At 47.8% G+C, this 27,481-nt stretch overlaps 1 protein-coding gene and 1 long non-coding RNA gene across 2 annotated transcripts; both read right to left on the reverse strand.

Annotated features, from left to right (window-relative positions):
* Positions 1 to 3,001: 3,001 nt before the first annotated feature.
* Positions 3,002 to 18,546, reverse strand: LOC119109628 (sodium/nucleoside cotransporter 1). The gene is made up of 10 exons (XM_037233339.1): positions 18,255 to 18,546; positions 15,442 to 15,598; positions 12,414 to 12,602; positions 10,695 to 10,856; positions 9,671 to 9,764; positions 9,092 to 9,251; positions 7,587 to 7,755; positions 5,695 to 5,853; positions 4,358 to 4,538; positions 3,002 to 3,846 (listed from the first exon to the last, which is right to left on the reverse strand). Exons 1-10 carry the CDS (start codon positions 18,521 to 18,523, stop codon positions 3,767 to 3,769), a joined length of 1,620 nt encoding a protein of 539 aa, XP_037089234.1. The 5' UTR covers positions 18,524 to 18,546; the 3' UTR covers positions 3,002 to 3,766.
* A 44-nt stretch (positions 18,547 to 18,590) lies between these two features.
* Positions 18,591 to 25,971, reverse strand: LOC119109630 (uncharacterized). The gene is made up of 3 exons (XR_005095440.1): positions 25,869 to 25,971; positions 25,448 to 25,564; positions 18,591 to 18,703 (listed from the first exon to the last, which is right to left on the reverse strand). It is a non-coding gene; the product is annotated as an uncharacterized LOC119109630 (long non-coding RNA).
* Positions 25,972 to 27,481: the final 1,510 nt, after the last annotated feature.

Genomic DNA, 27,481 nt, shown 5'->3' on the forward strand with positions numbered 1-27,481 from the left:
CTCGGTCGCCCTGACCCGCCGCCGTGACCCTCGGTCGCCCTGACCCGCCGCCGTGACCCTCGGTCGCCCTGACCCGCCGCCGTGACCTTCGGTCGCCCTGACCCGCCGCCGTGACCCTCGGCCGCCCTGACCCGCCGCCTTGGCCTTCGATCGCCCTGACCCACCGCCCTGACCCTCGGCCGCCCTGACTCACCGCCGTGACCTTCGTCCGCCCTGACCCACCGCCGTGACCCTCGGCCGCCCTGACCCACCCCCGTGACCCTCGGCCGCTCTGGCCCGCCTCCATGACCCTCGGTCGCCCTGACCCTCGGCCGAGCTGACCCATCCCCGTATACCCTCGGCCACTCTGACCCTCCGCCCGTGACTTTCGACTGTCCTGACCCGCTGCTCCGCCGCTACCGCCGCCGGCGCACCCCTAATCCCGCCATCGGGCCGTTCCAGACGGCTACAGCTACGAGCTCTCGGCGATCACGGCCTGGCTAAAGGAGCGCACCTCCAGCCCGATGACCAACGAGCCGCTCAAGGCCGTGGTGCTGGTGCCCAACCATGCGCTGCGCTCACTCATCAGCCACTGGCGGCTGCAGCACAGCCAGTGAGCGCGGCGCCGGCCCGCGGCGCGCCGCAGCGCCAATATTCGCGCGCGGATTCTCCAGCACGATCAGTGGTGTCTGTCAAGTGCAATTATCTCCACAATCACGGCTGTTGTCGACACGAGGGACGGGATAGGAAATGCAATGCTTTGTTTCGTTTCCTGTCAGGTCCCTTTTGGGAGGTGCTGGTCATAGCGTGGCGTCTGAAGTTATGTATTCGTTAGTTATCTCGCTCGTGCTCGTGATTTTGTTATTGAATGCTCCTTTCGAAGCTCTGAGTTCTTTGATTATACTTATTTCGCTGCAAGCAGTCCAGTGATACGAGACTAGCTCGCTGTTTGCAGTTCGAAATGTGCGGATCGTTTTATTGGAGTGTCCGAGGGTATTGTATCACGTACTGGTTATGAAATAGAGCAATTTTTAATGTTTGCACGTTATCCCATTACTCCAGGAATGTTCGGTAATGTAATCGCCTTCCGTGAGCATGATCTCATTGCGTCCAGTCGCGTTATGTGCTCGCCTGATTTGTGATCCGTTGCACGACGCTTTCCGTTCTCGCATGCGTCGTGAAAGGTGGACAGTAAGCTGTCTTCGTAGCATGGCGCCATTGTGGCATGCCTCGTCCGTGGCGTAGAAGCATATCTGTTGTGGTCTTAGTGACCGCGTTTCTCCTGCACGCACATCATATGACGGGAAAGCACGCCGCCAGCAAGCAAGCTGTCGGTCAAAAGCCGTGACCTCTGAGAAGGGAGCAGGCGTGGGCCAGATAGAGGACGCCTCACTGGCATCATCGAGCCGGTATCTGAGCTGTTCTGTACAATCGCCGCTCTGCGAAACAAACTACGGCGTGGCACCAGAGCTGAGCGTCCGGGCTCGGGAGGTTCGCAAATTCGACGCCAAATTCGGATCCGCCGCATATCTGAGTGCCGAAATGAGCATTGATATGTTTGGAACAACATAACTACTGAAAAAGAATGGAATTTTGCTTGAAGCGCTCATTATCGGTTTTAGACCACTTCCACCTTGATTTCGGCGTTCCTCATTGGTGGTCGGGTATGACTGGCGATTTTTCTCCCATGAAGCTCATTTCCAGAAAGCATACTGAATCGCGCTGTCGCACGCCACTTTGGCACCAGATTTCATAAGCCTCATCTTGAAAATTGCTCTGGACAATGTTGCAGCGTACACGGGGGTCAAAAACCCGACATGATAAGCACAAGAAAGTGTCAACTCGCCGTTCCGCAACTTCTATTTTGCTGTTTTCTGTTTTTGCTGTCCGCTGTTCAAACTGGTACCAAAATTATATCTCCTTTGGCTTATCCACTTAACGTTGTCCATTATTTAAATGTGGACCCAATAATATTCTGTCGAATGCGCAGTAAAGAACGATGAATTATCTGTTCTGACCGCCAACAACGATCATTCTCTTTGCGCTGAGAGCTCACAATCTGCGACGGAAAATATTTGAGCAGGCGCGTCATGGCCGCCACTGCTGGTTGCCTTTTATCGCGGGAAAATGCCGACGGGAACTTGTTTCTTTATAAGACTTTCTTCCCTCGATGGTGAATGTGGTGCCCAAAAAGAAGGTAATTTATACTCAACATGTCAGTTTAGAAATTATACCATGATAGCATCCCGAGACCAGACGGAAGCTCAGCTCTAGTGTGACCGCCCCCCCCCCCCGCCCCCCTGACGCACATCTGGGAACAGTGGATGTTTTGGTAATCGTGATACAGTGTCCAACGTTATGGTAGTCCTGCATGCCAGGCGCGCTCTCTCACAGACGACACGCCTGTGGATTTGTTGTGTAGCCGCTCAGTCGGCCACGTCCGTTGTGGTGCTATAGAAAAGTGACTAGCAATCATCACGTTTTGGCAAGTTTGTGCGGCGGTCGGTGTTTTTACCCAGGCGGTGCCCGCGTGCCGTGGTGCTGGGTCTGTCGACCTCCCCGGGACGCCGACTTCATCCCGGCTGACCCGGCCGGCTGGCATGCGAGCCCGGACCGGTGGCACGCGCCGATGTGGTGTGCCCAGGGGCCGCCGGAGCCGGCGCGTCGCCGTCGGTCCGATGGCACGTGCCGGTGTGGTGGGGCCCGGGGGTCGCCGGAGCCGGCGTGTCGCCGTTGGTCCGATGGCACGCGTCGGTGTGGTGTGGCCCGGGGGTCGTCGGAGCCGGCGCGTCGGCGTTGGTCCGATGGCACGCGCTGGTGTGGTGTGGCCCGGGGGTCGCCGGAGCCGGCGCGTCGCCGTTGGTCCGATGGCACGCGCCGGTGTGGTGTGGCCCGGGGTCGCCGGAGCCGGCGCGTCACCGTTGGTCCGATGGCACGCGCTGGTGTGGTGTGGCCCGGGGGTCGCCGGAGCCGGCGCGTCGCCGTTGGTCCGATGGCACGCGCCGGTGTGGTGTGGCCCGGGGTCGCCGGAGCCGGCGCGTTGGCGTTGGTCCGATGGCACGCGCTGGTGTGGTGTGGCCCGGGGGTCGCCGGAGCCGGCGCGTCGCCGTTGGTCCGATGGCACGCGCCGGTGTGGTGTGGCCCGGGGTCGCCGGAGCCGGCGCGTCACCGTCGGGTTAGTAGCGTCCCGCTGCGCATCCGCCATCGCGTCGTGGGCGCCCCGCGGCCGAGACGTTGCCCTCCACCGATGCACTGTTCGCACGTGCCGCTCCTCAGTGTTGTTAGTGGTTGTCTGGTGAGATAGTAGTGGTGCTCGCAGCCACTCGTTGGGGAGGAAGGTGCTCGATCACAAATCGTGCTCTTACTCCATTTGTCGCAAGAAGGAAGAGCACTGCCTTCTCGAACGCTTTGATCACGTTGTGTCTTGAAGTCACGATCATATTGAAATAAAGTCACAGGATGGTAGATGCATTTGTTTTAAGAACGCCTGGGCCGTGTGCAAGGATGTGAGCGCCGGAGTGATCTGATGGAATCCCCATATTCCGGGCTCGGAATAACAGTGATCACTAAACACTGAAAGTGACTATGGTCACTCTTTACACTTAACTCCCGTTGGGCTTGAGTTGTTATACTGACGTAGTCGCCACTAACGAAATGAATTTGGTAGGGATCACTGTATATTTCCTCACAAGCAGGTAAGCGGGGTTTTCGACGCGCCAAGCCCACGCATCGATTCACTTACGCCTAACAGCTCGGGATGTTGAAAATGAACGCTCTGAGGGCCTCGTCATCTTGTCCAATGCGCAGAGACATTCAGGTTGGTCACATTTTGAGCCAGTTTGAGATCGTGTGGAGTCACCAGCGCACCTGCGAACATCCAGGGGGTATTTGTGTCTGCAAAGTATAAGCAATCTAAGCTTGAAGATTCATTAAGCACTGATCAGCGAGTTTTAAAAGCCTTTCACGTTGTGCATGTACTCAAACAGCTACGTGGGATTAGAGCATTCCTCTGCCGCAAGAAGGCTGTCCTTTACCTTATTTGTGTACTTGCAACGTATTAGGTACGTATTTTTTATCTATAGAAATGCGTACGTAATACGTTGCTATAACGTACGTATTTCTTATCTTCCAATCCTTATGAAAAAGCTACAAAATTTGTTCAATACAAAAACACGTTTTTTTCGTCCCCCAGATTCCGTTGTGAGGGTGTGAAATTGGGTCACGAGTAGGTCGATATCAGCGATAGGTGTTCAGCTGCCAGGATGCACTCCCCACCCATGAGCTATGTGCTAATTTTCTAATGTTCCAGATGCGACAGCTTGGTTTTCTTTACCTTCCTGGAAGATGAAGACCCACGCGGTCCGCGGTATGTCCTTACCGATGACGGAGGCTGTCAGCATGTTGACCAGCACGCTGGTGAACATGGCCCTCATGACAGTGATGCTGATGTCCTGGCGCCGCTCGGGGGCTAGCACTGTCATCAACGCCGTGATCACGCCGATGTGGGCGATGTTGCTGTAGCCGTACAGCAGTGCCGTCGTCACTGCCTGCTCCCGCATCTGTGAGGCAAGCGCAGGGCGTTGGCGCAAACGAACTCTGCAGCCATTCGTATAGGTCGTCGTCACGCACAACGTACCCGACCAAATCAGAGGCTTTTTCAGAGCTTGTCAACACGGCATGGCCACGTGTGAGGATCATCATTCTATTCTCCGTCAGCCACTTAGCCACTTTGCGTAGGTATACAATACGCCACGCATCCGTTCTTTTTCTACAAAAAGGTCGCGTACAGTGGTCGTATTCTTGCTTGACCTAACGGTAACCAGGGATATCAAACGCGGGGAGGCGTGTCAGCGTATGCGTCGGGTCCCTGGAATCCTGACACTCAAGTAAATCCAGGTCCAAGGATTTATATTTTCCCAAGCAGAAACAAGGAATCACAACATACAAAAGAATTGTTTGTTATTTGAGGTCTCTCTGAAGCCTCATCGTAGGCAAGAGTCAAAAACCTCCACTTGCCGGTCATAATCTAACAGCTAACCATAAACAGAAAACCAGCATCGCTTCAGAGTGGTCTCCTCAGAACACAAGTTTGAAGATAGCGGGATAATTCATAAGCGCACGTTTGGTCGAACCTTAAAGGAGCGCCTCCTTGCACGCCTGGGACAGGAGGCCAGATGGACGCCCTGCAGCCCCAGCACGGCGCCTGCAGGGCTCAGCGTTCAGCCGTTTATTTAAAAACATCCCAGCAGCGCTATTCAAAAATAGGTAGGCAACATGTGCATCAATTGTAGTAAGGCAGATGTGATGGCTCATAAGGGACATAGCTCCGATTGCTCCGATATTTATAGAACCTAAGCTTTCCCGGCACGTATTTTGTAAGGTTGCGCTACCAAGAGCTATGGGCAGATAATAGCTTGAAGATAAATCCCTAATCTCCGGTAAAAGACAAATGTCTGCAATTGATTACCGCCCACAAAGCAGCTGATGGCGATAAGCTTCGTTTTGGTACTTGACGCCAGTCCCTGGCTGTTGCGGTGTGTTAACACTAAGTGGATGGGTTCGCATTACTCTACGTCACGTTTCCTGGACAAAACGTGGGCTATCGCATCGTATTTCACGATATACAGGACGCCTCCTGAATCAGCTCAAAATGACCAGGACCAAGCGCCAACGGCCACGGTCTCCAGCATTGTAACCGCACTGTGATGCACTTACCGGGATCGGGTCAGTTTGCTGAAGTTTAGAGAAGGCCCTGTAAGCAAAGTTCTCGTTCTTGACCGTCTTGATGATGAATAGCCGGGCCACTTTGTCCGAGTACTGCCACTCCACGCCCATCAGGAAGATCAGTGGTCGACTGATGAATGACAGGATACCCTGGGGTTGCACAACTTGTTTAGCTCATACATGCTTTTTCAAACGGTAATGCAGGCACTCAGTAGTCTGCATGGAGGAAACAGTTTGCCTTCTCGAATCTGACTTGAAGCACGGGTGTCGAGTTGTATTCTTTCGTGGAGGCCTGGCCTCCCAAGGTTGATTTGCGCCTTCCTCCCAATATTGGCCTGGCCCCCATTTTTTTTTTGCCGGAATACCAAAAAAACGTGAGTAAAAGATGATCATAACACAAAGACAATCTTCTTTGCTCTTTCTTTGTGGTGGCGTCTCGTACCACTCCCATAACAAAAAGTTGTGGTGGCCTCGTCACAAGAAATAAATCGTAACAGCTGAGCGGATAAGCGATGCAATAAAGCTGACATACCTAGCGCCATGAGACACGCAATAGTTTGTGATGTTAAAGTAAAAAATTTTCAAATAAGGCCATGACCTAGTTCCTTCATGGCTTACCCCGTCCCCGTCCTCCATAACCAAAATGCGTGCCGCCTCCCATGAACGTCACAGAAGGGCGTGTTCGGCGTCCTAAGGTGGCGTCTAAAAGGGCGCCTTCACGTGCCGATCAGGAGGGACGCGTACGTCCAGTGCCTGCTCCTTGGATCCAACCCTACATGACTTCTATACTACTTAAACTAAGAGGTTTTATAAATTATACAAAGATCCTTTGTACAAAGAGACCTTTGCCCGGCAAGGTTGTCGGGCCTTCGGTTCGACCCCACTCCAATAATTCGCAAAAATTGACACTTCTGACTAAAACAGTACAAATTAAGGAGATCTCACGTGATCTGTACACTGTTCATTTCTCTTCAGATAATGAAAATGCTTTTGTGCACCTTAGGCTTTTTCAATCATGTCCGACGAAACAATGGTGGCGTTTGTGCTGTCTTTGGGTTCAGTAGCAGTCTCTGTCTTCGCTTCGCTCGAAACAGATTTCTGTCTCTGTCTCTGTCCCTGTCTCCGTCTCTCCGTCTCTCCATCTCTTCGTCTCTGTCCCTGTCCCTGTCTCTGTCTCTGTCTCTGTCCCTATCTCCGTCTCTCCGTCTCCGTCTCTGTTTCTGTCCCTGTCCCTGTCCCCGTCTCTTTGTCTCTGTCTCTGTCTCTGTCTCTGTCTCTGTCTCTGTCTCTGTCTCTGCCTCTGTCTCTGTAGTTTTGTAGATTCAGACGTCTGGAGAGTGTTGTATGGCTGATATGTGAACTATAAGGTTGGAGCGCAAATCTCCCATCGGTACTGATGTACTACATCTACATCACATCATCTACGGCTACAGCTACATCATCATCTACAGCTGCATCGGTACTGACATATCACATAACAAGTGTTGACATATAACAAGTTAAGTTCAACAACACATAACAAGTTAAGTTCTCGGAAATATGTTCGGAAGCCAAATGACGGTGCCATGCTTTCGTGCACCTAGTGGGCGTAGTGTTAATCCCGATATCTAATAAATAAATAAATGGAATATATATATATATATATATATATATATATAAATGTATGTACCGCTATGCATATATATATATATATATATATATATATGTATGCATATACCGCTATGCATATATATATGCGCAGATGTGCGGGTATGTGTGCGTGCGGGTGTGCTTGCATGCGCTCTCCTGTATATCAAACATGCTGTACCCGGTCAGGACGGCATTGCGAACATTGAGCGCCGCACAGACCGAGTGGCCGTGTCCGCCTGCGAGCCGATACTTACAATGATGTCCATACCCGGTATTCCGATGTTCTCCAGGACCCATCCCACGAACGTGTTGGACATGTTCACCACCGAGACCATGGCGATGAGTCCGGAGATGACGTTGACCAGAACCTTGATGATGGCAGTGGCCCCGCGCACGGCTGCGTCCACCAAATTGTATTCGTCCCTAGAGACAAGGAAACAGTGCAGGGCAACATCGACCCTCGCTTATCTGTCCGGCTCAGCCCACTGAAAAGGATACATTAGTAACACATCCGTCGTGAATATATATATATATATATATATATACATATATATATATATATATATGTATATATATGTATATATATATATATATATATATATATATGTATACACATATATACACATTTATGGAAGATTCTTTCAACTCTGGTGCATTGGGTGTTTTTATCACTTTTGATTATCAAGGGCGACAACTTGTTGTTGGAGAAAGAGCATTTCGATCCCGAATGGATGGCCAAAAAGCAGCTTCGTTGGGCAGCCTCAATTAGCGATGGATTTGGCCTGTCGAAAGCCATATCAGGAAGCTATGACCACATGCACATGGTGTGCATGATGTGAATCCCGCTGTCAACGGAAGCAAGTAAGCTTCAGCAACGGAGAGACCGTCATATAATAGCTCTCACAAACTTGGGCCAAGCATGATGATATGGTAAGTGATGCATCAAGTCAGGCCAAACAGGAGGAAAGCCTGTGCCCTTAATACCCTCAGCAGCTGCGACGAACTGATCTGATCACGTTTGCTTTGGTATAACTGTGTCATTATGTGGCTTAATCAAACTGAATAAACCAATACAGAACACAGCTTGGCAGTTGGCATGCCGCGTGAGACACACACTTTGTGACAAGCCTTGACGGAGTTCTGATCATCAACCATGCAGACCTCTGAATTTTAAACAATGCACTACCAGCTGAAGTGCTGTTAATGGTTTTAATGTTTTCGGTTATGAAAATTTCAGTACGTGTCCAACATTATCAAAAATATCACACCTAAGAGTCGGCGAGAAGTTAAGTCGTACCGATAAAGTGAGTTATCCGAAATGGCTGGGTAATTGTATATAATCACATCATTCGTCGGATACACGATCCTTCTGTCATCAGCTTTGTATTTATCAGCAACGTTCTTGTCGCAGCCATTGATATGGGATTTTTCAAGAACATTTCCTTCTTGATGTGTGGATATGATGAGTGTTATGGGCGAATTTGGTGAGAATGCGATTTTCCAGCAGTTCCTTTTTACTTCCCCTGGTGTAGCCCGGATCATTGCTCCCGCGTCCCAAGTCAGTTGAACATTTGGCGGACACGACGTTCTATCCTACTTTTTATGGTAGAAATCAAATAATTTCGAATATTTTAAAACGCATTAGCCTGCGATACCATCTGCAGCTAAAAGGAGCGCTGGATATATATCATGCAGCGTTTGCGGTGTTCTTATCGCAAGCCGCATTTTGTTTTGATGATAGTCTTTTTGCACAACTTACCTGTCCAGAAACTTGAGGTCCTTGTAGGTCGTGACCGACCTGTCGGTCTCGGGGTACACAATTTTTGATAACGCAAGTACTCCACTGCAGGTGGCGAAGTTCGCAGTCATCAGATTCACTTGATCAATTCCCAAGGACATGTACAAAGACAATGTAACGCCTGTGGAGCACAGACATAGCTCCATGTTGTAGCAATCTCGAGAACCAACGACAAATGCCACAAAAACCAGAACCCACCATGGTCTCGTTGGCGGGTCAACGTCAGTGCGCCAACATGTCAAGACGCGATTGCATCGACCTGGGAACGTTGCAGAGCAGTCCTGCGTGTGAGTGGTGCCACGATCGGGCCCAGAAGGGACCACACTCGACAACTTTTCCGACAATTGGCTGTTTCTGCGCATCGACCGCAGCAGACGGCAATGGGGCAGATCGGGCCGCAGGAAACGCCACTAGAGGCGTACGGCACGTCGGGCGGACGAATACAACAAAAGGCTACAAGCAGAAGCAACACTCGTCGCGTCACCTTACCAAGCGCCAATGCCTCACTTTGGGACGATGGTTGGGCCGCGAGGGTCCTACCTGTCATGAAGGCGAACCCACTGACGATAAATGTGTGCAGCTCGGACATTGTCAACAGCACTATGTATGGTTCCAGCACCACAGCCGCCTCTACCTGGAAAGATGCGCTCGGTTGTAGCATGCTGTTGCCGTGCTTGGTTCGAGCATCCATTTTCTGCCAGTTACGATGCCTGTACATGGCCAGGATTTCATGTAGATATCAGTGAGTTTTTTAAACCCTGCCTAACCGAGGGAGCTGGACTGAATCTCCAGGCTTGTCGTCTTTGACTACGGAAAGGCAGCGCACGACAGCGCTGTGAAATTCACCGTGGCTGATGACGCATTATCTTCTCGGATTTTGAACAGTACTTGATTCCAGGCCCTGTTAATTCACGGGTAGCGACATCTCAGAAAACCAGCGGAACCATTTTGCTCGACCGCAGATTCCTCCAAGTCCATGCCAATGGAGGCAGCCAAGTTGGAAAGGTTGCACCATGTTCACAAAAATGAAATTGCAATATGAAAATTATCTGCTTTAGCACCGCGTCGTCGGAAACCACCGCCCACTCAGTGACTCCCCTCAGATTTCACCCTGCGCTGCTTACTATCCCTCCCCGAGGCTACGGACCAGACGGTGATCTCATGGCCCCGGACGACCAGATCCCTTTTTTGGGAGAAGTGTCTATTATTTCTGGTCAACTGAGATGGGCCGATTAACTGAAGTTAACAGAAATGTCACAAGGAAGGGTGGCTTAGCTTTTCTGCCACAATCCTATCATCGTTTTGAAACGAATCTTAATTCCTTGGATACTGCTGGCTGTCTGGCAACGTTTTCACTACTACTGAAGTATATCTCACAGCTGCTCATAGCATTGCCAAGTGGTGGGGTTTGTAAGCGCTGGATACCACCCGCTGTGGCCCGGCCGGGTGAACATGGATTTGCTCTGACCCACGTCGGTGTTCCATTCCAGGAGTCGCCAGACGATGTCTGCTGACCAACTGCACTCCTGCACAATGTTGTCTTTGACACCACGCACTCACTTACCCCTCCGCAAAGTGTGCAAAGCGCGGCACAGATGGCTTCCACAGCCGTGGCTCCTGTGATCATTTCCAAGATAAAGCCGAGCTTGTGGAAAAAGCTTTGAAGGATCCCAAGGTAGTACAAGATATGCATGTAGCAGCCAGTCAGAGTGAGGGTACACAGCAGCTGTAAGAGACGTATTTCGTGAGGCAAATTCGCACACAAAACGAGAACAGCAGATTTCCCTGGCTACCTTGACTTAAGTTGTTACACACACACATACGCTATATGTTTGCACAAAACAGTCGTTTGGTCATGTCGGCAGCAGAAGTGTGAACACCAGCCACTGAATACTCTTCATGACACTTTTAAAACGGAGAAAACGACTGCACCATCGTGGGTCATGTGAAAGAAGCGTGATCCTTCGTTTAGACTCAGAGTAGATGCAGCACGTCATATCTCCACGCTGTATATGAGTACTTACCAAACACCACATGCGCAGATGAACAGTCTTTTGCTCAAACAGTGCCTGGGTTCTTTATTTTTCATATTGACTTGTAACAGCTCACTTTCGTTCCGACATCGGGATTGCTTAAGAATTATGTTGGGTTGTTGCCTGAACCCGCTGTTGCGCACAAAGGAGGACGCACACCGCACGAGGCAGCGGCATCTTTCAATTAAAATGCGGAAGCGGCCTGCGCCGTAGAGCGCAAATTTATAAGGATGAGCACTCTTGGTAAATTTAGATAATCGTGGAGACGATATATTGACTCTTAGATCATGTTGGTGAAGCCCTTTAGGCTGAAGAGGTCACGTAGCAAAAATGATACACTGAATGACTTTGAAGATGGACGGAGGGTCCCTGAACAAGCAAATGCATAGTCGTTAAATTAAGTGTGTATCCAACACAAACACGTGATCCTCCAGCACAGTGCAGCTTTGCCAGGCTTCCTAATGTTATGTGACGGCCTGCATTGTGTATCTGCCGGCGATAGAAACCGCTGCGGACAACACACAGCAACATACGATCAATGATCGTTCCCCATAAAGACAAAACGATCCCCAATGAAAACTGTGCAGCTGTGTACAGACGACCAGGTCAGACGAAAACCACGTTGCACAGCTTCGTGCGTTGCAAGGAGAACAAGTCCACAAACTGCACAAAATTGAGCCTGCTTGCCATGTACAGATAACGTGACAATGTATGACCGTCAAATTACGTCACTCCCAGATGTTGCGGGATTTCAGAGTGCGCTTCTTTACGTGAGCTTATGATTTACATTTGAATGTGACCCAGCGTGGCTTCACTCCTTGAAAGGTGATGGCAGGCTGTTCACTTAACACCCAAAAATAAGCAGACACCTACGAGTGTTACTGGAAACAACAAGTTATGCCACGCCGTTTTCCCACACAGCCATACAGTGTCTCATTTTGGAACAGCGCCCATCTTGTGAGTAGCCAAAACGAGCATAGTTGTCGAATAACCCTGAAACGGTTGTGATGAAAACTTTGTGCGGTTCGTGTCAACTTGCAATGTTCCGACTTACACCGAAAATAAGTCCATGGTGGCCTGTTTTAGTGAGAAGTGAACTCGATATGGAGGTCGCACTCCTATTCCTGGGTTAGCCGTTTTGGACCATTTTACATTCAGTTTGAGCATGATCTGTTCCGTGTAAACACTTCTGCTTCCTTTATATCGGATGTATGTAATGTCAAAAGGCAAAGCCTGATGGAATATCTCACCTCTATGGCTAGCATGTGTGGCAGTTGATCGGAGAACACGACTGCAGCGGCTTCCTTGCTGAACGAAAAAAAGACGGTTATCTTCTCGGCAGTACATTGCAGCAACACGCGGCCAAAGGTCCAGATCATCATGCTGTACACGATGATAATCTGTATTAACAAATTCTTGATGACCAGACGCCAATCAATCTGTGGAGAATAAAAATACACACTGATGACGGTGTGTGCCAATTTTTGATAGAACTGTAAGTAGCAAGAACGCACACATTGGATTTGCATGCCTCCGCATGAGCCGCGGAGGTCGGCGCTCAAAGCATTCTCGATGCCACCACGCAGAAAGTTCATGTGAATGGATGTCCAAGTAGCGGTGGAAGCGGGATGCGTCACAAAGAAGGGCGTAGAATTGGCCGTAGATTGCGAACACCGAATCGCCGGATGACTGCTGGGTGGCTTTGATCCACGATGAATGACGCCAAGAACATAGGTAACGAAATGACAACTGACGCAATCCATTCAAGACCACTCACAGTCTAGTATCAGTGCATGTGACCAGGCTGATATAAATCAGTGTCACTGGGGTGATGTCTTGGGTTGAACTAAATGCAACTCGCGATGAAAGCTCCGTGACCTGGACTGAGGTCAGACTTTGGGGTCCATTGAACTATCTGGGCTTGCGACGTTCTTTCGCAACTTGGCGCAAGCCGTGTAAAGCTTAGCTCTGTGAATAGGTGCTTAATAAGGTGGTGAATTATAGCTGGACAATGCAATCAACACGCTAATAAAACGTATTTGAATAGTACGGATGTTAGCGTTGCGGTGATTCGAGCAAAAACCGGCCACGAGGCCCCCTCTCATCAAAATTGGCGCTGCGAGCGAGACTCAAGGGCACAACGCAAGCCGCAGACACGGTGTGATGTTTCTTGCATCTTGTGCAGAAGATGTCGTTTGGCCTGGGCGCTCCGTACAACAGCGAGATGACTGATACCAAGATATCTCAATGACCTTCTTTAAGCGCGCTGTTTGTAACGCCACGATGCTATGTTTTGGGAGTGCAAGTCGCAAAAAAACTGGACGCGAAATTCCAACAACCGGTAAGTACATCTACAAAGAACCGTGTCGTAAACCTCAGCTCGCTTGTTTGTTTTGATACATGGGCATTCAGTTCTCTTTCTGGGATGATGGTTTGACCTTATGCTGAAATCAACCTCTGTCCCAAAGCTAGTAGGACAACAGAAGTACTCGCCCAGACTGCACCGGAAAAGCAGGAGCCAGATAAGATCTCCTTTGAAAGCACACGTTCGCTGAAATGAACAAAGGCGCCTTCGCCTTAATTCACCCGAAACCAACTGTCCGTCTTAAGATCATCACAAGACCACGGAACTAAATGTAGGTACGGCTGACAACGAGAATGCAACCGTAGCCCAGAACTGTAATAAAGCTCATATTTCGGCGTTAGAAGGTGCACTTCGCGACTCTGTACTGGCCGCGCATTTCCCACGCGTAACCACCCGACGGACACGTCGGCCGCATGACGTCACTTTTAGCTGGATGGCGGGCGTCGTGCCAGCCGCCCGGCATGACATTCTTTTGAAAAAGTTCTAAAACGGGCTCCGAAATTTGACATTCTCATGTCATGTCATGACATTTTTTTGAAAAAAAATCTGAAGAGGGCTCTGAAATTTGATTAGGCAGAGTCTTGCCTCAATAGAAGTGATACCAATGCCTTAAGCAGAGCCAGGCCTAAAACGGCAAGATGAAACTAAACATTACCAACAAACCTACATCTGCCATGGTAACTTGACATCAAGTGCATGGGTGTCACTAATGTGTTGGAAGCGTACCTAGGTTTCAGCAAGTACAATGTGTTTTTGCTGCTGTGACTGTGTTGATGTACGTATTGTATAGTCTATGAGAAGTGTTTCTGCACAATAAAGTGTAAAAGCAGTGTGAAAAGCTGGAAATGTAATATATTTATAATTGTATACATATATATATATATTATAATATATATATATATATATATATATATTATAGTATATATATATATATATATATATATGTATAAGATGTCGTAGGCCTAAGGATATTATTTTTATGTTGGCAAGATTTTGGGAATCCATCTATCATTGGTAGCGTGATGAGCAAAGCAATACGTTTTTGGTGTAAGAAAGGAAGGCACTCAGCTTCTGGTTTTTCGAAATTATTAGTAAAAAGTTTTATGCTGAATTAACTATCTACAATAATCCAGAAGGTGCTGGTTAAGCGAGGCTGTCATGCTAATGGTAGTGCTCAAAATTACGGGCTCCGCTCATCATCAGGGGGTTGAGCGCACTCATTCAGAGTGAGAGACTGAGAGAGCCTATTTCATCACCTCTCATCATCCTGACTCGGAGTTCATCCATGGGCGCGATCCTCCTTTTGAGAGCGGGTGTAGCTCGAAACCAGTTAGTGCCGCCAATAAAATATGTGTTTAGCACTGTAACCAGTATCTCCACTATTTAACCAGTAGCTCCCAAAATGTCGGAGGTCGTTAACTCGGCATAGGAGCTTCGAACCCGTAGCGCGCTTCTCAGTTCTTTAAATTTGCTGTTGAAAACGTTTCAGTCATCCAACCTTAAATGATCCCATGATGTGGTCTCACAGCTTGTGGATAAAACATGAATTAGAAAAAGATCGCTTCTACAAGAGGATGAAAGCATCACGAGACGTGAGAGACTGGCCAGCCCAAGGTCACGCGACCACTCGTGGGAGACATCTGCGCACTCATCTTGATCGGACGTCATCATTGCATGAGTTGTTACAGGTCAAACTGTAGCGTGTACGCAATAATGTAGGAGGAGACGGCACCTGTCGAGCTGCTTTGCGAGGCAATAATCACCAGGGAGATCATCAAGCAGTGCAGTTAAAACCAGTACAAAAAGCCAGCCAAGCCTACGTAACTGCTGGAAAGGCCAACCTTTCCTCACGCTCTGAGGAACGTGTCTGGCTGTTACTGGGAATCAGATAGCAATTAATTGTGTTAACTTACCTTTTCTGGCTCCACAGAGAGAAAGTAGGCGATCAAAATGATGGCAAAGTAGCCGGATAAGGCGATGCACTGGTGAGTGGAAGGCACAAAGCGTCCCTGGTGTGTCAACATCACAATCAAAACGAACACTATGGCGCAGGTGGCGAGACGCACCAACCTGAAACGGAAAGCAAACCAGTTAGCTATGATCTGTTAGACGTCTCATTCAACAAGAGTTGCAAGTAACACCGAACTCATTCCTAAGCCTTTAAGCTCCCAAAGTATGGTTTTTGCAAACCTCATTATTTACGATGGCCTATTTTGCCAATAGGCGTGACTTGTTCCTCATCAAAAGATATTGTGGAAGGCTTGATCAGTTTGATGAAGCCTTAAACATGGCTCAACAATGCTTTTAGCGTCATGCATAAGACTGAATACATGACATCTAAATCAAAGTTCCCTTGTTCATGTCATTTTTACCCGTGTGTATGTGTGGCCATCGCACGGCTATGTGTCGCTTTAAGCTGCACATGTACAGGAGCACGAGTTCTGATAAAAGTGATAATATTCATATCGGTGTTAAAACTGTATGGATTGGTACGGATGATGTATTTTGCTTTTGGTTAAGACGACATGAGAATGCAACTCAGCCAGCATGTCTATTTTTTCACTCAGGAGATGTACGCAACGTAATTAGTTTCTATCAGGGATAAATAGCGTTAGTGAAGCACCTCACCCAGCGACTTTTAATTCGACGCCAAAACCTTATTTTCATGTGGAGAGCTGCGCTTTGAAATTATGAGGGTCTAATTACCTCGCCCGTGATCTCAGAATCTATTTGGTCCACTGGACCGCTCGAGGCCTCAAACTTATCTCAAACTGATCAAAGAGCTCGAGCCAAAGCATAAACTATTCCCATGCAAGCAAAAGTTTGAAAAATGTCATTTATAAGCCGTTTCTACAATGAATTAATGCACTAAAAAGTTTTTAAAAAGCTTTAATTTTTTTAGTTACAATTTTTTACGTAATTATGACTTTTTAAAAATAAGTTTTTTACCTGTCATGTTTTGGTCATACTTAACACTCATATTTCACGCTGAGATCTGGCGCCATATATGTCCATAAAAGCATCATCTTGCGTATAGTCAGCCAACCGCAATTTTATCAAAACATGCGCCTTTGCAAACATGTTTGTAAAGACGCATGTGAAACGCTCTGCGAAACACTTCTACCCGAAAATCACTGATAAAAAGTTATGGTCTTTAAAAAGTTTTTAAAAGTTGTGTACCATAATCCTTCGTGAAAACTGCCGACGCCACATACGGTAGAAACAAAATTTGTTCTTCCTGAGTGTGCCACCAACTACCCGCTTTTACTCACTTGAAGCGAATACCAACCAATTATTCAAAATGGCGTTTATTAAGCAGGGTTTTTAAAGTCTTCCAGTGGATGCCTTTCCGTCGATTACGTTGGAATGGGCAGCTGCAGCACGACTTGGACACCTACAATCTAAAATGTGATGAACTAAACTATTACTGGAAATACGTTCGACAGTGACGCATACAATAGATTGTTTAAAGACAGGGCACACGAAATTGGCGAAGGTACCCAAATACCGAGAACACTAATGGTGCACGAAGCCAACCTGGTTCACCCGTCACTATCCCACGCTAAATTCATGCAAAGTTCAGAGGCCGTCACAGGCGAGAAGCCCACTTAACCGTGAACGAATGAAGTCATTAGATCGGCCACGCAAGCTTTCGGGACACCAAGCCCACGAGCAAATTTCAGAATTGAAAAATACGCTTACATTTTGGGGTCTTTATGACGCCTGTAGCGTAGCAGTTTCTTTACGTGAAATAAATTTTTTAAGCACCCACATAGAATGCTATGTGCCGGTCATGAGCTCTCTTGTTTTGGAGGGCGGCATAGGAAAGCGCTGCATGGGGTTTACTTAACCCGTCAGTGCTCTTCAAGGTATTCCGTTTTTTATGCCCAGAGATGGCTGCAAGTACTAGATGTGATGAAAAACCAAAATTCTGTCAAAAACAAACCGCTGTTAAACTGCAACGGCGGACTCAGGCATGTTTGGAAGTGGTTATTAATGCAAGCTGTACTAGTTCTTATGATGATATTGCCAGCAAGGCTAGAACAACTGATAGCCTGGCTTACAGCTCTTGAAGGGATGCGTGGCCGATTGATTATTATATCGATCCCTATGAAATGCTAAATAATCGGTGATTAACCACCGCTCAAGATCCCCGTCAAAACTGTTGGCCCTAGCAGGCGCTAGAACAATTTGGTATTGTAATATTTGTCTTCTGTTCATATGTCTGGGCACCACGGCTGTTCATGCCTAGAAAAATCTCCGAGATCATATCCTAATCCATATGCATGATGTTAGCGGCCAAAAAAGAAGAAGGAAACCTTAACTGCATTGGTCAAAGGCTCTTCCCCAGAATAAATATCAGTTGCAGCACCCCAGTGATATGGCCTGACGTCGCTTTTGCATTTGCAGTTTTTCTGTCTGTTTATATAATGCTTGTTATTTACTCGTGCTTAGTTGACGGGAGCTTTTGACAAAATTCCAGCAAGATCACATTTTCCCCCATAAGCTGTGTAGCTTCACTCATGAAGACAGCTGAGTACCCAAACTCCGCCAAATATTGCTTTTTTGCTGGTTGCGAGTGATGGATGCAATAAGTTCTGGGCTAGTTAGTCATGCATGCTAACATACGCACGACCACATTCATAGTGGTATAAGCAAATTACGGCATCTTTGCCTCACTTTTATCAGACCTCGAATAAGAGCTCAATAGAGGGTTTCTACTCACGTGTATTGGCACGTAACTCGACAGCATTCGAACGGCCGGATGCAGATTGATCTCTTCAGCCGCCGGACGTGGTGTATGTGGGGAAGGATCAGTCTGAACAGCATGATGTATAACAGAATGACGGCGCTGACCCACGCTACGAGACCACCTCCGTTGCACGCGTCATAGTCCTGTTCCATGATGTAAAAGCTGTAAATCTGGACGTAAATGACGTACGTTATCCAGGCAAGGAAAGCTAACCACCGAAGCTGTCTTTTGTGCTTCCTCATCCACCGCAGTGTGACAATGAATGCGTAGTGGGGATAGTAGAGACAGGATTTAGGATGACATCTCCGCTCGAGCTCGTCGGTTGTGTCTTCGGATGGAGTCTGCTTGACCTCATCTTGATCGGCCCATTGGCTGCTCAAAATGGCGTCCATCACAGTCCTGCTACTGGTTTCACTTCCATTCTACGAAAACAGCACCAAACTGTCGGAAAAAACAACGGCCAATGGCCCGACTTTTTCAAATTGCGAGCAGTTCATTCTGTACAGTCTGATCCCCTGTCTAAGCCCATCAGCTCTAACGTTTAGCAACACCTGCATTGTAGCGTCATCCACGACATTCGTATTGTTTCTACGAGGATCATTATTCCAGCGTGACATTCTACGAAATTCTGACCTTTCCTCGAGAGCGGTGACACGAAAGTTTCGAGAGACCTTTTAGTATACATGTCCATGCTCATGTTCATTTATCAAGCGAGTCAATCAATGTAGGTGGCCTGCGTACCCGCGAGACAACACTAGCAAAGTGTGACAGCCTTATATTTCCGGCTCTTACCTGCCCATAGTATTAAAATGAAGAGCTACACTGCCCAATATACTGGAAAAAAAATAAAATGATGAAGTTCTGCGCCATGCATTATTGGCATCTGGTCAACGTCAGACGTCTACGCTGTTTGACATCCCACAGACAATTCTGGCGCACGTGTAAGTGTGACTGCTCACCACCTGGCCGATGGCTCCGCCCAGGTCACCAAGGCCCTGAGAGCTTCGTCTGCGTGACATGACTTCACATGTTAGGAATACCCATAGCTTAACATCTGCGACCGGATCTGGAGGGTGGACTGACCACCGGTTATTCGTCATTCGGCCGATGGTTCGCTGTCCGAAGTGGTCCTCCAGCCAGATCATGGCCAGCCCTAACGTATGGGGAGTCGCCCCGTCATGCAGAAGCAGAACGTTCGCCCTATGGCCTTTGAGGTCTCGCTCCAGTTACTTTTAGAAGCCCTTCAGCATGCCAGCGTACCACTGATTGTAGACCGTGACCTTGGAGGCATCTACACATTTGTAAGACGAAGGGCCCAATGAGACCACTGGGGCTCGTGGCGCACCACATTGGCATCTTTGGGTTGAGCAGCGGCCTTTCCAGCGGTGGATGGGAGCTCCGATGTACAAGCCCGGCCTCTGAACATTTTGATTGATTTTTTTCGGAGATTAGGCTAGGAGATTAGGAGATTAGCCGCTCACACTAGAATGCATGCTAAGCAGTGCTTGTTGTGTGAACCCTGACCCTGTCACTCGATCGTAAAGTTCCAGTCCAACGGCAGAATTTTGTGGCGGGATTTTAACGTGCCGTAATATAAGGTACACCCCGGACCCCATAATAGTCTGGACCCGTCAAAATTCAGCCATACGAATCTTCCGCTATCAATATGGTCAGCTGTCTCGTTGTCGTTGTTGCCTGGGGGTGAAGGCAAGTTCCTTGGACATGAGACCATGTTCTCTTAATAATTGAGTTGCTGAATTGAGCGTCAAAACCACAGAGCTGAAGTGGCCCATAATATATATTTTTGATATATTTGTGGTAATCCTAGACGGTTTACCACGTTTCTTATGTTCAAAATGCCTTTGTAGTTTCTGAAAAACGGCCATGGTGTTGACAAAATAAAAAATGAGTGTTTTCGAGGCTAGCAAATTTCAAAGCAATCATGTATGGTTGTTAACACGCGGCCGGGATGGGTCAGTTGGCTCTCTCCCCGAAATGGTTTCCCGAATAACTTTCAACCTGCGTGGCAAAGCCAGGCCATACTTTGCATAGCTCTAGGCAAATGAATAGCGGATCTTTTGACATAAAAGTGAGATGTATCTTGTAATGTCGCTGACGTATGGCAGGTCAAAGTCAGGCCATGGCTGTCAGCGGAGGAAATTCCTAGGGAATCGTTCAATCTGATGCAACAATTGAGTGTTAGCAGAAGCCATACGTCTATGAGGTGGTGCTTTTAGGCAATTAGCCAGATTAATTTAAAATTTCGCCTACGTCTATTACTCTGGGTCGGGCATGAAAATGATACCGAGGGTAAAACCGAGCTGCTCTTTCACAGTAGAAGTTTGCTTTAAGCGGTAGTTTTGTTTGCTCCAATCTGAAGGTCTTGATCACAAGATCTTCAACAGAATCTTATTTGGTCTTACATAAGTTGTTAAGCACATTTGCAAGGAACATTATGTACATAGATGAGACAGCAGTAATAGCCTCATGTCTCGTAGAAAAAAAACCAGGAAAATGGAGATATAGATCCGTTGATATCTTGGCAACATGCCTTTATCGAAACGCATCTCTATCTCCATTTCCCCGTTCCCTTTTACGAGTTATGCGGTCAATTCTATAGTCCTATCTAATTTGGACTTCTCGGAGGTCAGAGGAGGCTACTGACCTAAAGTGACCCAGATGAAAATTTGGTTTAAGGAAAAAACGCTCAACGTAATCCTTCATGTTTATCTCAATTCAAAAACTAAAACGATCTCGCAGGTCTTTGTTCACCGATGCATTCTAGACGTCAAATGAGTTTACTAACCTGACCTTATTTGACATTGTTTGACCCAAGGGTCATAACGCAGAAATCTCAAAATTTCTCACAAGGGAGTTAATGTACAGGCCTGCCTGCTCTGTGGATTGATGCACCTATCTAGCTCGCTTAGTTTTTTAAATCTCAGGGGATCAAATTGTCCCCCTTGCCCATCCGAACGCGTCGCATTTAACCGGCTACCCGTGCGCGTGTTATATGAGGACGCATTCAACGCTCTCGCTGCAACCCAAAGGAACCCATGAACTTTGGTGCTCAAGCTGGGCACCCCACACCACTCTCACGGGCTTCTATTTATGTGTTGGCTGAATAAGTTTATGCTATGCGGCAGTCAGCATACCTACAAGACATATACAACAAGCCTCTTTGTGGCTAGTGCAAAATTTTATTTAGCTGCAAAACGCGATAATTTGCAGAAATGGCTAGCAGTATGATACAGAGATAAAGTTATTCCCAAGCTTAACAGCACGCTGTGGAAGCCCATTGCGTACCTCATCACCAAGAAAGATATCCTGAAGCAGGTCTTCAAGATGAGGGTGCTGGACACATGGGACAAAAAGAATGAAGTCGGTAGGGAACGGGAGAAGAACAGAGAGAGCTAACTGAATGACAATCAACCACAGGATGGGAAAAGGTGAAGTGATGGAGACAAGGGTGGCCAGGGAGTCTTCCTGCGGAGATAGAAGCATGAAGTATTTACTTCCGGCTACCACTTTACTACTTTCTAATCCAACGCTGTGGCCTTCTCCATCTCGCGGTTTATACTCATTCATATTTATCTCACCATCCCCCCTCCCTCCCCTCCATGTTCACGAGAAGGATGCTTCCCGTATCCCTGAGGCGCAGCACCTTCAGCCTGAGTACGTGCTGGAGGATGCTTCGTTGGAGAGAGCTCCGTGATGGGCAACTCTTCCAGCTAGTCGGTAAGCTTGGTGAGGTTTGAGCTCAACCTGGCTGTCGTGCCGCCAGCCATTTCTGAAAATCCTCACTTCTGGTGATTTAAAGGGACTGTGGCACCCTTTTTTACTGTTCAATTGTTGTTAAATTTGGCGTGTCCGATGTGATCAAATTACCAGCTTTCTCCGAAATCTCTGAATAGCTCAAAATGCTCTGAATAGCTCAGAATTTCGATTCGAAGAAATGTTGAGCTCTGCTCACTGCTATGAAAACAAGCATTTGATTTGTTTGTAACATACTAATTAGCCAAAACGTTGGTGTGGTAAACGCTACGAAAGCTTGGAACACCCTTTTTAGAGAAAAATCGCAAACATCAGGCTATATTCCGCGAACTCAACGAAACGTTATACCAGGGCATTGATTTCTCCCCTATGGAGCTTATAGCAATGACTTTTTTCGAAGCACACTGGCTTTGGGATACGAAGTATCACATAGTTCATAGAAAGGCACTGGTTCAAGCTTCAACCAATGCGTTTCTCGGTACCTGGCCATTGCCGCCTGCTGCACCAATCACAAGCCTGCTTCGTACTGGTGTCATTCATTCCAGTACAGGCGCACTTTTAAATCCGCAGGCCCGCATTTTGCCGGTTAAAACAACTTAAAAGTCCTATCTCTAACCCGTAATGACTGAAAACACCTTTCAGCAGATTGTGCCATCGTCATGACGACGGCAATTGTCATGACGATGGCGGTCGCGACAACTGCAGTTCTCGCAGGGTGCATTCTGGAGCTAGCAAGAAAGGAAGAAGTATCCTGCTGTTGCAAAGTGTTGACAGCGTAATTTGGAATAAAAAATAATTAAAGTTTACTTCCTTACTATATCTTGATGGTGCTGTACTGGCACACCCAGCACCATCATCAGACGTAAATGGTCCTGAGGTCTCGCCAGAGAGTATGTTTTGAAATACACCCCAAAGATGAGACGCTCCCTTTAACGCCAATCTTTTCTGTCCACCACGGGGCTTGACAGCACGTATCATCTTTGTGCATGAATTTCTATACAGCATACACTGGCAGCCAGCTAGTACACGGATGGAAAAGCGGGGGGACGTCAGTGTAGCACAGACCGCTCAAGTGCTGAAGCTCATGGGCTTTGTCTTGGTAGCAATGAGCGGTTGAATACCTGCTCGCTTACCTGAGCGCGCGTTGTTTGATTTCCGAGCCTTGAAGAGACCGCAATTTGTGCTTTATTGACGCCATAACAGTTTCCAAACCTTACAAAAGGGCGCTGTACGTCCAGAGCTATCACAGATATACTGGAAATATCTGTTCCGGATCCACTTCACGTCTGCAATTGTGGCAAGACGGTCGTATGACCTAAAACTCTTTTGGTGACGACATTTTTGCAGATGCCGGGCTATAAAAAGCCAGAGGGTCTCCTGTGCCGACCTCCCCCCCTTTTCCGCCCATACCCTGGGACAACGAGAGTCCGTATATTGGTAAGAGTGAATGCATACCAAACGGTCGGCTCCGCGTCAGTCTGAGAGCCTACTGTCCAAGCAGAGACACGGGCGGATCCCGCAAATGGCAGTCAAAAGGCTTCTTGTATACTTCGGGGGGGGGGGGGGGCTTCATGGGTGAGCTCTTTCGGCTTATGCAGCGTGTAAAAAAATGTCCTTTGCTGAACAAGGAGAGACCAAAAATTATTGGTCACCAGGGGCATTCTGGCCTGGGCCTGTCGGCCCCTCAAGCGTGCTCTGAACGCCCAGAAGTCACCTTAATCTATCAAGGTCGATCCCAGGGACTCTGGGTGCACCCATTCCTGGCCCCATTCCTGTCTGGAGCCCTTTGGCCAACCCAGGGGGCCTTTTAGGGTACTGAGGGTTTTTCCGAATTAGGGGGACCGCTAGGCTGCCAAAAAATCATATGAAACAATAAAAAAATAAAAAGTCTTTAAAATGTCTCTCTGGGAACCTGAAGACTGCTCAGGACTTCTTTGAGCTCTCAGAGTCCTCTACAATATCATAACCTAAGGATAGTTGTAATTCCAGTGATTCAAGGCCCAATTTGACGCTCAAAGTGGGGTGTGAAGTTGCCGTTTTATGCTGAACGGGGCCCCAATGACCTAACAGTGGACCCTGCCAGCCCTTTAAATATTTCATGAACCAGCCATGGAGATATCTACTAAACCATTCCAGCTTCCCTTTGTTATGTGTTTGTATGGCAAAAGTCAGTCAAAGTCTTACGTCATAAGCCATGCCGTCAGTTTTTTTGACGCTCATTTTCCATTGAAATCCCATAATTCTAAGAAAAGCTGCACCAGCCAAGCAATCTATCGATGAGAAGCCTTATCTAGTATAAAGGTAATCACCGAGTAAGCTCAGCAATAAATCACCTGCGTCACCTGTTGCCCAGTTTTTCATATAATCTATACATCGACTGGCCGTGCCCCAGGGTGTGTGTCATCGAACGAAATGAAAACACTATTTGTGTGTTGTCAATTCCGCCATACCATACAAAATCAGACGCATCATTCCTTGCGCCTGCTAAGATCTTTCATGACCTTCTCTTACCACTGTCGTCGATGTCGAAGAAAGGTAAGATTTTGTAGAATGCCACGCTTAGCTCACAATGTAAAGACGGTTGGAATCATGTAAGGTTATCGGATTCCCACATTGCTGTAGGTCACTGTTCTTAGAGAGGATAGATCATCTTTAAACTCTAGATAAACTGACCTGTTTGCTGTTGAAGACTGTTGGGTGTTGGGTGACTATAGACCAAAAAGTATAGGATCACGATCTTTTTGGAAAGGAAAAAGAGCGTGCGTTACGTGTTAATGAACACAGTGTAATACCAAGAACGAGACCGCCGGCCCACTGTTCAGTGACCATTGTCCACCAGTGACCCGAGCGACCGTTCACCAACCATCCGCGCAGCAGCATTCCGCGCAGATGCAACGATGGGGCGGTTAGAGAAATCTCCAAAAGAGCCCCCTATCAGGAAACACCATTTGAGCAATAATACAGTCGCTGACACCTGGGCCACACCGTCCGGCACCCTTCAGCTGCGCACCATCTGACGGCACTCCACTGAGTCACCACGTCGCCAGTAAAATGGCAGTGCCGGCGTGAACCGACGTACAAATGTATGAGCTGTCATATGTGTGTCGGCGAGGGTGGCAGAAGTAATGTGTGTGTGTGTCGCATCCTTCTCCACATTCTCATCTCCCTCTCTGCCCACCTGAGGATGCGGACAACCGGATATTTTTGCCCTCCAGACTTCTGCTTTTTTATCCTCAACAGCCAACAGTCTTCACCAGCAAACAGGTCCCTTTATTTAGGGCTTAAAGGTCATCTGGCTACACGCTTTGAACAAGTGCAACTGTGTTAAGATGGCTCAGGGCTGTTTAGAGGCGCTAAGATAACGTGAAGATCGATGCAAAGTTCAAGCTCACCCTTTCAGCCAATATGTTGTCTTGCGAGGCCTTTTCAGAAACAAGTTTGGAGATGGACTTTCTCCAGGCCGACACAGGACTGCTACTCTCGTGGTAGTGGAAATTGATGGACCTGGCCTGCAAATGAGGAACATCAAGAATGCCAATAATCTCTCCCAGGCTTTTTTCTACGTATCTGCGATTCTCTAGTGTACAGATGAGAATGAACTGTGAAGGGTACACCTTTATCATGAGCCCAACCGCTGGTCATTTTAATTGTTTAGGTTCGGCAGGGGACTGATGTTTTACGGTATGGAGGCCGTGAGTGCCTCATTTGATATCCAAAGAAACTGCGGAACAAAGTCGGGTTGTCTGAGACGGACCACCCTCTGGCCATTCTTCACCCCTCCCGACCACATCGAGGTGGTTCCGTTTGACGTACCGAAGGATCCGGCACGACGTTAATGATGGGCGCCGTGTTCCGTCGAATGAACTGCTCTGGCAGCAAGGTCTCGGGTTCTCTGAGACTGTAGAATCTTGTATTCTCAGCCTGTGAGGAGGCAAAGAAGTGATATCCGACGCATTGTTTTGGTTCGTAACCCGAGCCCGGCCGCGAGGTAAGTTGCCTAACCCCAGTGGTGTTTTCAGCACAAATAAAAAACGCCGGGGTGAAAAGGCCAATTATTTACCGGATATCATTGGATATCGTTGACGTTTCGCTGTATGAGCAAGTTGAGCCATATAACGCTGCTAAGCACATTAACTTTAATCACAATAGTTTTAGTTTGTGGCAGAAACATACTACAACCTTACGATATCAGTGCTGACGTCACAGAACAGTGGTGAGTGTTTTTGAAATGCCTCTCAGATGAGTGCTTTTCACAGATTTTTCAGCCAAGATCCACATCACATACTAAACAGCATAGGATCCCACATAGCTTGGCTTATTACTAGTCGTAAGAATCGTGGCTGGCGACGGCATCCTGCGACGAACGTGATCAATTTGTTACGCAGCGTCGTAAGCGTCGCGCAGATTGAGACAGATGGGCTCGATTGCCCGCCATGCGGTAGTTGCTTTGGGTTTGGTGCAAGGTTGTTGGCTGCTGTTGGTCGTGTTCATGTCATGAAAAGCTGGCTGGCTCCAAGAACGTAGCTCATCAGCAGTCTTGGTTTAAGGTAATAGCGTTAAAAAGCCCTGTCGATCTAGGATTGTTGTTTGTGGGAACCTGGGCTGTAGCCTCAGAGGCAAATGGAGGACATTTAGGCGACACATGTCAAGGATTCATCCGGGGCTTCCTGCTGCTGAGAGGTAGAGCGGCTCTGAGGAAAGAGGCCGAGCATCGCTGATGTAGGTCTCTGACATTGTCCGTTGACCTCTTAAATTACCGTGCTCATCGGTGGACAGGCGTGATATAAAATGTTTTTAGTCGTTATCATACTGTATATAAAGCTGAATGAAGGTGCTGGAGGTGTTCAAAAATGTTGTTTGCATTTGTTAATACTAATATTGTATGGGTTTTCCTCCAAATAATTGGGCTGATGCTGGGAAGTGCGGTCCTGCACCCGCAATGATTATGCAAAAATAGTTGGTCGCCAACGCTTTCATCTGATTGTACGATGACGTCACAAAACCAAAGTGATATTGGTTTAGGTGCTTGTAGTAGATTGTAGTAAATGTAGCGCTACAGGGATGCAGTTTTGCAAAATGCGTAGGGGTAAGGTAAAAAAGAGTGGTGCAGAAAGGGACAATGGCCGAGCCTGCCTCCGAAATGCACTTCAAGCAGTTTTCTCCACATATCTGACGCACTTTCTTTTAACAGTTGGGAGCAGGGGTGCAGTTTCTCAAAAATGGCCCTGTCGCTGAACCTCAAGAGTTATAAAAAATGAAGAATGTTGGATACAAAAGATAATAAAAATGTACATTATATTAACAAGGTGGCATACCCGCCATCCATATTTAAATAACCAACACGTTGTTTGCTTTACTTATACTTTGTGATCGCTGAAAATGCTGACGGGAGTGTGCCGAAAAGGACGTGTGTGTGTGTGTGTGTG

Source organism: Pollicipes pollicipes, unplaced genomic scaffold (genome assembly GCF_011947565.3).
Source record: "Pollicipes pollicipes isolate AB1234 unplaced genomic scaffold, Ppol_2.1 Scaffold_7231;HRSCAF=8579_pilon_pilon_pilon, whole genome shotgun sequence".
Lineage (NCBI taxonomy): Eukaryota > Metazoa > Arthropoda > Thecostraca > Pollicipedomorpha > Pollicipedidae > Pollicipes > Pollicipes pollicipes.